At 49.4% G+C, this 14,154-nt stretch overlaps 2 protein-coding genes across 3 annotated transcripts; both read right to left on the bottom strand.

Annotated features, from left to right (window-relative positions):
- Positions 1-77: 77 nt before the first annotated feature.
- GNRH1 (gonadotropin releasing hormone 1) lies at positions 78-5,008 on the bottom strand. The gene is made up of 3 exons (XM_063420148.1): positions 3,519-5,008; positions 2,717-2,812; positions 78-811 (listed from the first exon to the last, which is right to left on the bottom strand). Exons 1-3 carry the CDS (start codon positions 3,657-3,659, stop codon positions 770-772), a joined length of 279 nt encoding a protein of 92 aa, XP_063276218.1. The 5' UTR covers positions 3,660-5,008; the 3' UTR covers positions 78-769.
- A 1,191-nt stretch (positions 5,009-6,199) lies between these two features.
- KCTD9 (potassium channel tetramerization domain containing 9) lies at positions 6,200-14,099 on the bottom strand. Of its 2 annotated transcripts, XM_063420044.1 has the most exons (12): positions 13,978-14,099; positions 12,939-13,060; positions 12,277-12,320; positions 12,025-12,121; positions 11,777-11,835; positions 11,050-11,178; positions 10,558-10,625; positions 9,862-9,957; positions 9,150-9,299; positions 8,816-8,921; positions 8,371-8,504; positions 6,200-8,188 (listed from the first exon to the last, which is right to left on the bottom strand). In XM_063420044.1, exons 1-12 carry the CDS (start codon positions 14,023-14,025, stop codon positions 8,072-8,074), a joined length of 1,170 nt encoding a protein of 389 aa, XP_063276114.1. In that variant the 5' UTR covers positions 14,026-14,099; the 3' UTR covers positions 6,200-8,071. The 2 variants fall into 2 exon arrangements, with proteins under 2 accessions (XP_063276114.1, XP_063276115.1); XM_063420045.1 differs by lacking the exon at positions 11,050-11,178.
- Positions 14,100-14,154: the final 55 nt, after the last annotated feature.

Raw genomic sequence — 14,154 nt, 5'->3', positions numbered from 1 at the left:
TCTTCTCTCTGTGGTGTTACAGAGGTTTAATCACTCCAAACCTGCGCCGTGTTTATCGGGAATTCAGGAGGGTTTGGGTGTTGTGGGAGCAGTTTTTGTGTGTTCTGGGATCCTGGATTGCTGATATCATTGCAAACCCACGTTTGCAGACTGTAAATACAATGTTGGTGTTTTTTTTTATTATTTCAGTCCTTTGTAACTGAATCAGTAAAAAATACAATTTTAAAGTGGCTCTGGAGAGAGCAGGAGCTTTGGGAAGGGCCTGCAGCTCTCTGGGTGTAAATGCCACATGATTCACTAAATTTGTAAAGCGAGGTGTACAAATTTCTGTGGGTTTTTTAAACATAATGATTATTGTAAAGTTGTTTAAAAGTGTAAATACATTTTTGAAATAAATGTAGTTTTTATGACCGAACCAGAAAAAAGAGCAGTAAAAGTCTTTCTTCCACGGACCACTGATGGGCAGGGGAGTTAATTCCAAATTAATTTTATTCTTTAATTGAAGTTTCTTTGCTGTTTTACCCAGAGAGGAGTGAGATGAGGCCGTGGATTTGTCTGGGCACGTGAAACCAAAATTGTCACATCCAAACCCCTCTGGGCTGGGTCGTGTCCTCTTTTACAAAAATCAAATAATCTACACCAGAGTTTTCCACTGTTTTAATGCAGTTTCACAGAATTTATTCACACTTTGATCCAAGCAAAAACCGTTTGAGGAGGAATTTATTTTCACAACTTTTGGGACCTCTCTGTGGCTCCGTTTGCTCTGGGGTTAAATCTCTTTTCTTCTGCCTCCTGCCTCCACCAGCCTCTCCTGTAACCACACACCAAATTCTGCCTTTAGAGAGCAGGGATGACTTTGGGGATGGAATTTTCAGGTGCTGAAACACCCCAGAGTCGAAGGCCTGGGGTGATTTGGGTGGAGATGAACCAGGTGAATTTCTGGGGTTTTGTTTTCTGAAGTGATTTTTGTGCTCCCTCCCACCTTCCCCAGGAAATGGTGATAAATTGGAGTTTTTCCATGGCCTGGAACATTTCCAGCCACTCCCTTTTCTTTCCCCGTTCAATATTCCTGTAGCAGCTCCAGGAATGTGTTGGGTTGGAAAAGCTGGAAGTGGAAAAAACTTAATTTTTTTTTTCAGTGTTATTAAGTTTTCAGTGTAATTTAGCAGCAAGAAATGAGAAGTTAATGAAGCAAACCTCAGGATCTGGTGGGGTTTAGTGCTTTCAGCTTTGCCAAGTTTTCCCCCAGTGATCATTTCAAATACCCTGGCAATTATTCTGGGGTGTTTTCCTGCCTAACATCATCTCCTGAAGTCAAAGAAAATATTTAAATAACAGTAAATAATATAAAAAAGATAATATTTAAATAACAGTTGCTGCTGCTGGTTCTTCACTGTGCAGGCAGTGCTGCTGGAAATCATGGGCCACGATCTCAATGCGTGTTCAGTACAAATAGGATTAAAGGTGAGCTAAAATCAGATTTATTTAGGTAGTTTCTGCATGAAAATGCAGTGGAATTCAGGCTCTGTGTTACCATTCCTGATTTTGAGAGCCTTTTCCAGGCCTGGCTCCTCGGTGAGAGGCAGGAGGGGCTTTCAGGCACTCAGAGCTTTGGGCTTTGGCTCCAAATTTGAAGCAGGATTGATTTTTTGGGTGGCCCAGGGACACTGCCCTGGTCGTGGGGGCCACGTGGGCGTTGCTGGGTTCATTCCAATCCCATTCCTGCCTGGAGGGTCCCTGGGGGTCCCTGAGCTCAGGTGGGAGCTCTGGGAGTGATGGAAACGCAATTCCCACCCGGGGACCCCGGGAGCTGCAGCGGGGTCCTGGCTGTGTCCTGCAGCAGGGGGACGGCAGGGACAGCCTGGGGACAGCCTGGGGACAGCAGGGACAGCCTGGGGACAGCCCTGGGGACAGTCCTGGGACAGCAGGGACAATCCAGGGGCATCAGGGACAGCCCTGGGACAGCAGGGACAGCCCAGGGACAGAAGGGACAGCCCGGGGGCAGCCCTGGGACAGCAGGGACAGCTCTGGGACAGCCCAGGGACAGCAGGGACAGCCCGGGGACAGCAGGGACAGCTCTGGGACAGCAGGGACAGCCCAGGGACAGAAGGGACAGCCCGGGGACAGCCCTGGGACAGCAGGGACAGCCCTGGGACAGAAGGGACAGCCCGGGGGCAGCCCTGGGACAGCCCTGAGACAGCAGGGACTGCCCGGGGACAGCAGGGACAGCTCTGGGACAGCCCTGGCAGCAGCTGGGAGCGCTGTGGGTTCGTGGGGAGCCAGGGAAGGGCTGGGCTTGGCCTGGGTTGATCCAGGCAGGAATCGCTGCTGGGAGCGTCCAGGGAGGGATCTGGGAACGTGCAGGTGACAGGGAGGGACCTGTGCAGGTGAGTTGGGTCCAGGGGGAGGTGTCCCTGCCCATGGGACAGGGAGGACTTTAGGGACAAGGAGGACTTTAGGGACAAGGAGGACTTTAGGGACAAGGAGGACTTTAGGGACAGGGAGGTCTTTAGGGACAAAGGAGGGTTTTAGGGACAAGGTGGATTTTAGGTCCCTTCCAACCCAAACCATGCTGGGATTCCATAACAAGGGCAGAGCCAGCGATTCCTCCCGTGATTTAACTTCACTCCCTTTTCTCCACCACCTTCTTTACCCACCCCTCAGGCGTTTTCTTTCCTTTTTCCCAGCGTGGTGACAGAAATCCCCCATGACTCACCATGGCTCCCCTCAGGTCCCTGAAGCTGGAGCTCTGCTCCCAGCCTGGGCACTCGCTCTGCTGCGCCTCCTCCAATTTTCCCATCTCATTTGGAATCTGCATCGGAGAAGTGACACGAGGAAGTGACACGACCTCCAGGAAGGGAGATTATTCTGCCAAAACCAACCCTACCACATGGAGGTAAAACTGTTCCACCACACAACAGGAATTCACCTTTTCCTCAGGAACCCGAGGGTGCTGGAATGAGGAGCTGGGTGTGGAATATTCATTGGAAAAGAGGGAAAAAACCACTGGTGGACAGAACCTTCCACAAGTGCTTTGTCATTTCATTGCTGAGCACCCACCACGTGCAAACTGCCCAGGTTTTGAGGGAAGTGGAGGAATTATCAGAAAATAACCCCTCAGAATGTTGGAATTTAGGGAGAGGATGGAATCAGATTGAACCTGGACCTCAGAGCTCCGTCTCTCCCTTGGAGCTGGCTGCCCAAATTATTCCATAGTGCTTCAGTGAAAGTTCAAAGAGATTTTATACACAGTGATCATGAAAATAGATATATATTTATATTTTTTTTTCTCCATGCAATAGTTTGAATTCTGCCAGTACAACGAGCTGTTCTTTGTGCCAGGCTGACAAATGCCACCTCACCCTTTATTTCCCAAATCCTCCTCCCAGCAATGCCTTTATCCCCACATCTGGGGGGGTTTGGGGGACAGGCACAGGCACACGTGTCGAGGGGAGCCTTTGTCACCTTTTTGGCTGCGTTTTTGGCAGGCCAGAGTCGTTTCCCAGCCCAGGACTCACCTCCTGGAGGGGTCCCAGCAGGGCCTGGGCGCTCCTCTTGCCCCCTGGCTGGAGGCCAAAGGACCAGTGCTGGGCCAGGCACAGCCCCACGGACAGCACACACAGCAGGGCACTGGCCACCGCCCTCCTGGGCTTCTGCATCCTGGGGGAGACAGAAAAAAAGCATTTATCTGGTCATAAAGGCACTGGAGCCCAGTTTGTGCCTCAGGGAGGGATGGAGATGAGGAATTTCTGGTGCTGAGCTGGAAGGGACTCATGAGGACCCTGGAATTCCATCCTCCTGGGCTTCTCCATCCTGGGAGAGACAGAAAAAAAGCATTTATCTGGTCATAAAGGCATTGCAGCTCCTTTTGTGCCTCGGGGAGGGATGGAGATGAGGAATTTCTGGGTCACAGAGCCGTGGAAGGTGCTGATCCTGATGAGGATTGTGGAATTCCAGCTGCTGGCCCTGCACAGACACCCCCAAAATCCCTCCCTGTGCCTGCTCCAGTCCTGATCTGCACTCCTGGGCAGGAGCCCCAGCTGCATTTGCAGCCTCTCAAAGCCTCTCAAAGCTCACTTGAAAGAGATTGGACATCTGAAAAATTTGGATGAGGATCTAAATTAGGATTTCTGAGTTCCAGGCATGTGTGGAGCTCAAAGGTTGCATTCCCTGGTGGTGCTTGGCAGATGTGTTCTGCTGCTTTCTGCTCTGATGTCCCTGCTCCTTAAAACCTCCCCTTTGCAATCTCTTTAATCCAATTTTTTTTGGTTTTAATAGGAGCATCTGTAAGCCCTGGATAAATAAAAAGGGAGTGTGGGATGTTCCAGCACATTACCTGAGAGAGGTGGTGGAGTAACTCCAGCAGCTCCTCTCCTCTGGAAAATCTCTGTAAATCTTCTCTCACCTCCCTTTTTATACCCAAGGACCCCAGGGCCACCCCTTTGCCAGCAGGAGATTTATTTTTTTTTCCCGTTTCTCCCTCCCAGGCTGCAATTTTGGTGTTCCTGTTCTGTGACTGTCATGAGCACAAGTAAAGCCCATAATTGGAACCCCGGTGCAGCAATTAAATTCAGCTTTTTTCTCCAAGAGCCATAAAAGTAACAGCTTTGCTTTTAAGAGGTTGTAAATCCCACATTGGGATGCAGCTGATCCTGCTGGGAAATTCAGGAGCTCTTCTGTCACCGAGTTCTGGTTCCTGCAGAAAAAGTTCTTGGGTGAGTTTGAATTTGTTGGGAGGAATTGAGCTCAGCCTTTCAGAATCCTGGAATGTTTTGGGTTGGGAAAGGCCTTAAATTCATCCATTTCCACCCCTGCTGTGGGCAGGGAGAGCTTCCCCTGCCCCAGGCTGCTCCAGCCTGGCCTGGGACACTGCCAGGGATGGAGAATCCATGATCCAGGCAGCTCTTCATGCCCACCTTCATTTTATCAGGCATGGAGGAAACCCCTCGGTGCTCAAACAGAGCCTGTTCTGTGCCCAGAACAGTTTGAAATCCTCCTCAATATTTAAATTCAGCTGCCTCGGTGTTCTTTGCTCTCTAAAATGCCAGGTGGGACTAAACTGGACGAGTCTGTGATTGTAAATGTATTTGTTGGTATGACAGAGTCTGTAGTGGGAACAGGATCCTTTGCAGAAGGGCCTGGAGTGGCAGGGACAAGGGGGAAAGGGTTTAAACTCACAAGAGAGGAGGTTTAGGTCAGGAGGAAATACATAATTTGAGTTGTAGTAGGATAAATTCATTCCCTGGGAGGGTGGGGAGGGGCTGGGATGGAATTCCAGAGGAGCTGTGGCTGCCCCTGGGTCCCTGGCAGTGCCCAAGGCCAGGCTGGAGCACCCTGGGGCAGGGGAGATGTTTGGAATGGAATTGATGGAAATGATCCTCAGGGCCTCTTCCAACCTAACCCATTCCACAATTCCCCATTTTTCAATCTCCAGAGCTTGTGCACTGCAGCTTTATAAAGAATTATTTGTGTGCAGGAGTTCAATGCAGCAATTTTGACTGCAGAAATTGCATTTTCCCCTTCCTGGCAGCTCCCCTGCCCTGCTGTGTGCTGCTCTGTGCCTCCTGGATATCTCACAAACCCCCCCTGTCCCTGTCCTTGGAGCTTGAAAGGATTAAAGTCATTTAATCAGCAAAAACAACTCAGGGAGGATTTGGTGACTCTCAGCAGTCGCTGCTGGTCCCACTCCCTGCGGGGGAGAAAAGCTCCTGCTGCTCTGGCGGGGCTCACCCAGGGATCCTCCTTCCCTCCCTTGCAGAAATCAGGGTTATTTACAGGTAAAAGAAGATTTGGTTTGGACCTTTCAAGGCAGCTTTGCTCAATAATTCCAGCTCATTAAGCCCCACTTAGCCTGGGTCTGACCAGGCTGCCCTCAACAGCTTTGAACAACTTTTGTCTCCACAGGAATTGGGATTTTTATGATCCTGGGTCCCTTCCAGCTCAGGATATTCCATGACTCCCTGATTATTCTGCCTCCAACTATTTTATTAAACAAATACGAAGGGTGGGGACAAAAAGGCTGAGAAGTCTTGGGGAAAGACAAAGCAAAACCAATGCAAATTCTCCCAATTAATGGATCAGAACCTCTCCAGCACAGTTGTTTTTCCAGCAGGTATTTTACCCTTCAAACCAAAAAATTCTCATTCTTCTCACACAAACTGGGGATGATTTGGGGTTTTTTTATTCAAATGAAGACAACCAAGCCGCTTTTCTCTTTCACACTTTTTTATTAATGCAACTTAAATTAGCTGGAACCTGCAAATTCTGCACAGGGCTCCTGACACAGCTCAGTCCTGGCAGAAGAGGTCCCCAAAATCCAGCTGTGAATGATGGTGCCACATGCTGTGATTATTCCATAGTGCTCCAGTGAAAGTTCAGAGAGATTTTATACACAGTGATTATGAAAATAGATATATATAGATATATATATAGATATATTCCATACAATAGTTTTACTTCTGCCAGCTACAAAATATGATAAAGAAAAATAATTCATTTGTTTCTCTAGCCCTAGGAATCTTCTCCTACTGCAAACAGACACAAGGTTCCCACTGAAAGCATGAGGTGGGAGAAAGGACTCCAAATCACACTGCAACATTTCCCTGCGATCTACAGGTCATTTCTCCAAGGATCTGGTGTTGTCCTAGAGCCTGATCCAGAGGGATCTGCAGGAAATAATCCCAGTTCTGACCTTCGCAGCTCTGGGATTTTGAACCTGGCAAGTTCCTGTCGCCTGCCTGAGTCAATCCAGCTTGGAAAGGAGGGAGAATCCTGCAGCTCTCTTGATCCCCAGCCTGCACTGCTCCCCCGTTCCGGTGGCAAAGCAGCATTTTTGTAACAACAACTGAGACTACAGAACAGAAATTGCACTGCAAGGGAGACGCAGCCCCCTGAGAAGAACTGTGGAACTCCAGGGGGGTCCACTGGTTCTTATTCCTCCTTTGTATTTCTACAGTAACAGCTTGATTTCCTTAAATTCAAGGTTAGTTTTAACTTTGGGGTGGTTTAAGCATCTGAGGTAAGTTCTTGATGCACCTTTTTTCTTTTCTATTTTAATTTTTTGGTATAGTTTCTTCATGTGCTCTTTGATTGTGTTAAAATAAAGGTGGTGTGAGCTGAGAACTCCGTGGGTCCTGCAGGGAAGCAGCTCCTTATCCACACCCAGGGGTGCTGAGGCCTCTGCCCTGCACAATTCCCACACAAAAGCAGCTGCAGCTGCTCCCTGCACGGGCACAGCGGGCACAGAGGGCACCTGGCCACAGGTGAGACACTTTTACAGCCCAAAAGGACCAGGAAGGTCCAGCTGGGCCAAGGACGATGCCCAGGGAGGTTTCAGGAGTCTTTTTGCATAGTACACGGAGGGGACACAGGGCAGGGTCACTGCTGAGCCCCCCTGCCTCTCTCTCTCTTTGGTGCCAGCTCTGTGCTCTCCTCTCTGCCCTGCACTCACTCAGAGGGTGAAACTGCAGAGCTCCAGCTGCAGGACTCTAAAAACAGGATTTTTATTCACCAGCTGTGACTGACTGCACCTCCACACTCGTTTGGAGAGGATTAATTAAAGATAGCTCATTTCCCAGCAGCTTCCACCCCAGCAGAGACCTGAGCACCCCTGGGGACTCTGAGCCCGCCCTGGCACGGCCACAGACTGCAAATACACCTGTAAACCTCCACTTGGTTGCTACTGTACAGGAGTAACCTCTTCTATTCATATTGCAGCTACAGATTCAATAAATAGAATTGCATATATTGTGCTTTATAAATTAAAATGCGTTCCAAAGTGAGGCAATGCTAAACAATGAAACCACTGAACCCCTTCCCCCCTCCCAGAACCAGCCACGCTCTGGTTTCAGCACCAGCTCACTTCCTCACTCTGCTCACAGAGGTACAAACTCTCTGTTGGTACCCCTGAAAACAAAAATTCCCTCCCCAAAAGTGATCAAAAAAGAGTTTACCTAGGCACTACTGCAAATGTAAGGTGGCTAATAACCATGACTTGAACTCAGGAAGGGGAGGAGGTGAAGAAAGTCACGATGGGTGTTTGGGTTCCTTCCTCTTCAGCGCGCTCTGGCCCCTATCTGACACTCTGGGACATGTGCAGGGGCGTCAGCATCTCCTCAAAGATGGCTCCTTTCACGTTAGAGCCCCTCAAATTCGCTTCTTGTAGGTCACAACCTGACAGATCACAATTCTGAAGGGGGAAAAAGAAAATTAACATTAATTGAACAGAGACAGAACTCAGTTCCAAAGTCTCACTCCCTCCCCCTTAACTCCATTCAACTCTGCAGCTGGAGAAAAGGCAGCAATCCCTCAAATTCCCACCTTTTTGTCCTTATTTATGTGTGGAAGGACAGGAAATGGGTGCTGCCTCACCTCCAGGTCAGTCCCTGCCAGCGTGGCTCCTCTCAGGTTGCAGTTCTTGAGTTTGGCGTTCTTCAGCGTGGCCACTCGCAGGTTGATCCCGGTCATCTGGCTGCCCTCCATGTCCACACCCTTCAGGTTGGCACCTGCAACGCACCCACGGGGGAAATGGGGAATTCTCAGGCAGAAATGCTCCAGGGGATGCTCCCCAAGAGCTGGGGGAGCTGGGGGAAGTCAAGGCAGAATGGGGAATTTAATGAGCTGGAGGAGGTCAAAGCAGAACTGGGAATTTCATGAGCTGGGAGAGGTCAAAGCAGAACTGGGAATTTAAAGATTATTTGGCAGAACCAGCCTGGAGCTGTGAGCTCTTCCACCTGCACTGTGCAAACACAGCTGAACTTTTGCCACATAAATCTACAGGCTGTCTCCAGGGAGTAATTAACAGGTTAAAACTCACCTTCCAAATTAGCTTTAAGGCCCGATGGGTCTTCAAAGTTGCAGCCCTTCAAGGACGCTCCCTCTGCGTTGGAACACAACATCTTCACCCCCTGCAGGTTTGCACACTGCCAGACACAGCACGGGAGTCACAAGGGGGTGAAGATAAACCCAAAACCCAGCAGAACACAGATTTAAACTCTGCAAAACAACTGAACTCCCCAAAACACAACCCCCCTGTCGCTGTGAGGAAGTGTGGAAGCGCTGGAACAACCACAGATAACATCAGGAACTGATTTTTTTGTTGTTCCAATCCCTGTTTTTTGAGATAACTGCCCAGGGAGCAGCATCCTTACATCCAGCACGGATCCAGAGAGGTCAGCTCTCTCCAGGTTGGCACAGCACAGATTGGCGTGGGCCAGGTTGCAGCGGCTCAGATTTGCCATCTTAAAGTTGATGTAGCGCAGGTCCAGGCGGGAAAGGTCGGCTCCACTGAAATTCAGACCCTGCAAAAGGCCCCAGAAGGGTCACAGGAGGGAAGGGGCAGGTGTGGACATAAAGAGTTAAAAGAAACACGTCTGGGTGGTTGTGTGTGTGAGTCTACACAGATAAAGAGGTACTGGAACACTTCCAGTACTTTAACAGGGCTGATAAAAAAGATGGGAGAGGATTTTTATATGGATAGAGAGTGCCAGGACAAGGGGCAAAGGATTTGGAGATCAGGTTTAGATGGGATGTTGGGAAGGAATTCCTGGCTGGGAGGGTGTGAGGGGCTGGGATGGAATTCCCAGATTTGCTGTGGCTGCTGTCCCTGCCCATGGCACAGTGGAACAAAATTATCCTTAAGGTCCCTTCCAACCCCAAACAATTCCCTGGTTCTGTACAAACACACACTCATTTATACAGGACCATTTCTTCTATTACACACCATGAAATGTAAATGCAAAGTCTCAAGATTCAGATATTTCCTTAGAACAATGGTTTTAAACTGTGAGAGGGCAGGGTTGGATCAGGGTTGGGAAGCAATTCCTGGAGGTTTGTTGGGAAGGAAAGGCTGAGCTCCCTCACCTGGCAGCGCAGCTCAGACTTGGTGGGTGTTGCCAGCAGGAACCGGACAAATTCCTTTCGAGAGATGGGAGAGTGATCCTCGGCTGGCTGCGAGTTCTGGGAGAGGAGAGAGCAGGGACAGCCCAGAGTTAGAGTCACACAGCCCCTGAGAGAGCAGGGACAGCCCAGAGTTAGAGTCACACAGCCCCTGAGAGAGCAGGGACAGCCCAGAGTCACACAGCCCCTGAGAGAGCAGGGACAGCCCAGAGTTAGAGTCACACAGCCCCTGAGAGAGCAGGGACAGCTCAGAGTTAGAGTCACACAGCCCCTGAGAGAGCAGGGACAGCTCAGAGTTAGAGTCACACAGCCCCTGAGAGAGCAGGGACAGCCCAGAGTTAGAGTCACACAGCCCCTGGGAGAGCAGGGACAGCCCTGAGCTCCACATTCCCTGGAAAAAATGGGGGACAGGAATAAATTACACAGCCCCTAGGAGAGCAGGGACAGTTCTGAGTTCTCAGTTCCCTGGGAAAACGGGGGGACAGCAATAAATTCCACACTCCCTGGGAATTCTGGGGACAGCCCTGAGCTCCAAATTCCCTGGAAATTCTGGGGACAACAATAAATCCCACATTCCCTGGGAGAGCAGGGGACAACAATAAATCCCACATTCCCTGGGAGAGCAGGACGTGCATCCAGGGCTTACAGAGAACGAGGTACCTTAATGGCAATTTCCAGGTGTTCAATGAGGGAGTCGATCCCAAAAAACCTGGCCTCTTCCAGAACCCCTACAAACAAAGCAGGGCTGGTTATTCCAGGGAATTGCTGATGCAGGGAGCAGCAGCCCTCTCTCCCCTCACTGGAGAACACACACACATTACACTGGGTGGAACTGGGGAGAGAGGAAAGGTTTGCTTGCAGCTAAAAGGAAAAAACTCCGACACAACACTTGCAACACCAGCATTAGGTTAAAGAGATCAACTCCAGGATTCCAGCTCTTAATCCAGGGTGGATTTTTAATGCTCCAGAGAGAAATGAGCAGCCCATCCTCATTAAAGCAAGCACACGGAGCTGCACTGCTGAGAACAAATCCACCACAGGAAAACTCCCAACCACGGGGATGAGCACACAAAGCTCCCTGAGGGCACCTGAGGGCAAAGCTTTAATTCCAAGGAGGAATAATTCAGGAGATGTCAGACAGGTAATACCTACCTAGCAAATTAATGCCATCATTTACAATGAGCTGTCCGTGACGCAAATAGTTCAAAATGGGCTCAAAATACTCGGGACTGCGGTCAATGAGGAAAGCTCCTCTAGGATCTTGCTTATTCCCCCAAGCATCTGTTTCCACAACATATATATATAAAAAATTACTTTTGATGCAGTGATGAGGTTTTTTTTTTATTACCAAAGGGGACTGGAATGGCAAAACATTCCATGTGGAAGGGCGGTTCGGAGAGAGAAGGAAGGAAAAGAGGAGTGGGGGGAGAAAAAATCAGCTTAAAATGAATTTGTTCCTCTCTGAATAACTGAATTTTTACCACATACTAAAGAATCATGGCTAGGATAAAAGCAGCACTGAAATTTTTAGTCTGATTGTCTCCCCAAGGCTGCCTCGTGCAGAGTTTGCTCATTGGCTCTGCTGGCAAAACTGAGGAAGATGCAACAAGGTGAAAACCTCAAATCAAAGAAACAAACAAAACAAAAAAAGGACACAAACTACAAAGGATGGGAGCTGTTATTTGCTGTTTGTGAGATGATCAACATTAGGTGGTGAGATGATAAACAGAGAGAAATAAAAGAAAAATTCTTTGCTCTGGTACTTTAACACACTTTGGATATTTTACTTCATGGACAAGAGCCTCAGCTTGACAGTGACTTTTGCCTACTTTGCTCGTTTATTATTTAAAAATAATAAAGTTTATCTCAACATACTCACCTTTGTCTTTGAACATGTGTGCCAACATGCTGTCAGGTTCTTTGTTAACCAAAGTGCTCCTACAAAACAAAAACAGCCCGACTTTACTCTTCCTTCATCTGCAAACGTTTAAGAGTTACTTTCTTGCAAAATTGTGGTGGCAAATACAAAATACAGAGAATGCTGTCAAAGACCTCCTGCCTCACAGCTTTTTAAGGTGTTTTGTTTTAGTGAAATGAAGTCTTTGAGGTTTTGGAAGGGGTTTTTACCTGGTGGTGGTGAAATATCTGCCCCCCACATTGAGGGTCAGCCAGTCCGTGTGGGACCCTGTCAGCTCCTCCTGAGCTCTGCTGTCAGTCTGAGGGTCTGCAGAGAAGAAATAAAATCATTGCTGGAAAAATCGTGAATGTTCTTCAATTAAAATGAGTTATCTTCTGAAAACAAAATAAAATCTGAAGTTTATATGAAAGCAAAATAAACTCAATTAAATGAAAGGTTAAGTGTGAGAATTGCAGACTCACCAATGAAGGGCTCCCCTTCACAGACAAACAGAACATCATCATCCCTGAGACAGGAGGGGGCAGAGGGAGGAGAAAAAGAGGGTTAATCACAATTTATTGTTCATTTAATTGACAGTGGAACCTCTCCTGATTATTTCCAGGTAAATTAGGACCAGTGGCCATTAGCTGGAACTTCTGTATCTGATTTTTAATCTGTATTTTGCAGATTCTACTGGACTGGAATGGACTGACTCGACCAGAGATTTTTATCTGCAGCAGCCTGGTAGGAACCATTTGTGTAATTAATTAATTCCTACAAAATAGCTGCTTTTCTCCCCAGTCTGGGACTATTCTGTGAAGCCAAAGCAGTGACAGAATTTGTCTCCTTTACAGAAAACCCCTTGTAGAAGGGCTGACTGGAACAGCGGGGATTTCATGGCACAAACACTGCCCTGGAATCAGCACAGGAGCAGCTGAAAAGGCCTCAAACACAACTGGAACCAAGCTCTGAATCAATAAATGGTTTGAAGTTAAAAAGAAATTAAAAGGACCTTTGGGCATCCTGGCTGGAAATGATCACATCTGTTTTTAGGGGAAGCACAGGGTATTGATTAAGGAGGATTAATTAACAGGTCAGGCTCTTAATCCACAGCCCTGCTTTGCCTTTTCCTGGCTGATCTCACCTGATCAAAGCAATATCATCGATGAGCCCCCCTTTCCCGTTGTAAACGCTGGTGGCTTTGATCCCGAGCTTGCTGCTGGCCACAGACAGCAAATCTGAGAGAGTCCCATACACAGCCACCACCTGAGCGAATAAAAATAAAATAATAATTTATTACTATGAATAAAAACAAACCCCTGGAACCGTGTCCGCAAAGCTCAGCCTCTTCACGTTCATCAGGGCTATCAGGAGGAGCAAAATCCGTTTGGATTTGGACCAAAAAACAAGAGAAAAGCCCAACTTTGGTGCTGGAACACAAAAACCGGGTGAGTTTTGCACAGCCCCCACCAAAACTCGCTGCAACAGCAGCGAGGGAATGGATGCTGGTGCTGTAAGGATATAATTCAGCTGTTTATTTCTCTAAATCTTGTTGCTTGTTCTAAGCTTCTCCCTCCCTAAAACCAAGGGTTAAAGGACGGGCATGAACCGTCTGCACTCGTGGATGGGAAAATCAGGCTCAGACACAGCTCAGCAGAGCTGCAGGGCTGAAATGCGCTCACACCAACTCCTGCGCCCCGGGCCCGCGTGGAAACAGCGGGATCACGGCCAGAATTAATAGAATTACACATTAAAGCACAGCCACGGCCACGCCTGCACTCAACGCGGATGGAAACACCGGGATCACGGACTCTCTGCGGAGCTGCCTGCCAGCGCCTTTCCCTCGGCTGGACAAGCACTGCTTGGGCCTAAAATCGCTATTTCCAGTCTCGACAACATTTTCAGTGAGGTTTTAAACAATTAAACGCGATTATTCCCCACGCGGGCTCAGCCTCCCCACAGAGCCCTCAGGCCACAGCTGTGCCGGCCCCCTCAGGCCCACAAGCGCCTCCAGCCGCGACAAACCCCGGCCTGTCGCGATTCCCTGCACAGGCAGCGAGGGGGGACCGCGCGGGCCCGGCTGCCCCGGGAGGCTGCGGGGAGGGCAGGGCCGGGCAGGGCCCTGAGGGGAGCGGCCCCTGAGGGGAGCGGCCCCGGCGGTGCCGGCCCCGGCCCGGCCTCACCTTGCCGTTGCGGGCGCTGCCGTTGACGAACAGCGTCACCCGCCTCATGCTGCGCCCGCCGCCGCACCGACACCCGGAACGGCGCGGGCGCTGACGGGCAGGCCCCGCGGCCAATCACCGCCGCGCGTCCGCCCGATGGGCAGCGAGGAGGCGGGGCAAAGCCAGGCCAGCAGCCAA

Source organism: Prinia subflava, chromosome 29 (genome assembly GCF_021018805.1).
Source record: "Prinia subflava isolate CZ2003 ecotype Zambia chromosome 29, Cam_Psub_1.2, whole genome shotgun sequence".
NCBI lineage: Eukaryota > Metazoa > Chordata > Aves > Passeriformes > Cisticolidae > Prinia > Prinia subflava.
The sequence above is the reverse complement of the archived record's forward strand: the minus strand, read 5'-3'. Positions and strand labels throughout refer to the sequence as shown.

What these genes read in the sequence shown, in the direction of transcription:
- KCTD9 (XM_063420044.1), bottom strand. Translation starts at nt 14,025, where the DNA reads ATGAGGCGGGTGACGCTGTTCGTCAACGGCAGCGCCCGCAACGGCAAG. An exon ending in AGTCTGAGCTGCGCTGCCAG is followed by an intron (nt 9,300 to 9,861) that starts GTGAGGGAGCTC and finishes GGCCTTTTGCAG; the next exon opens with GGTCTGAATTTCAGTGGAGC. An exon ending in CCTTAAAGCTAATTTGGAAG is followed by an intron (nt 8,505 to 8,815) that starts GTGAGTTTTAAC and finishes GGTGCGTTGCAG; the next exon opens with GTGCCAACCTGAAGGGTGTG.
- GNRH1 (XM_063420148.1), bottom strand. Translation starts at nt 3,659, where the DNA reads ATGCAGAAGCCCAGGAGGGCGGTGGCCAGTGCCCTGCTGTGTGTGCTG. An exon ending in TGCTGGGACCCCTCCAGGAG is followed by an intron (nt 2,813 to 3,518) that starts GTGAGTCCTGGG and finishes TCTCCGATGCAG; the next exon opens with ATTCCAAATGAGATGGGAAA. An exon ending in GGGACCTGAGGGGAGCCATG is followed by an intron (nt 812 to 2,716) that starts GTGAGTCATGGG and finishes GTGTGGTTACAG; the next exon opens with GAGAGGCTGGTGGAGGCAGG.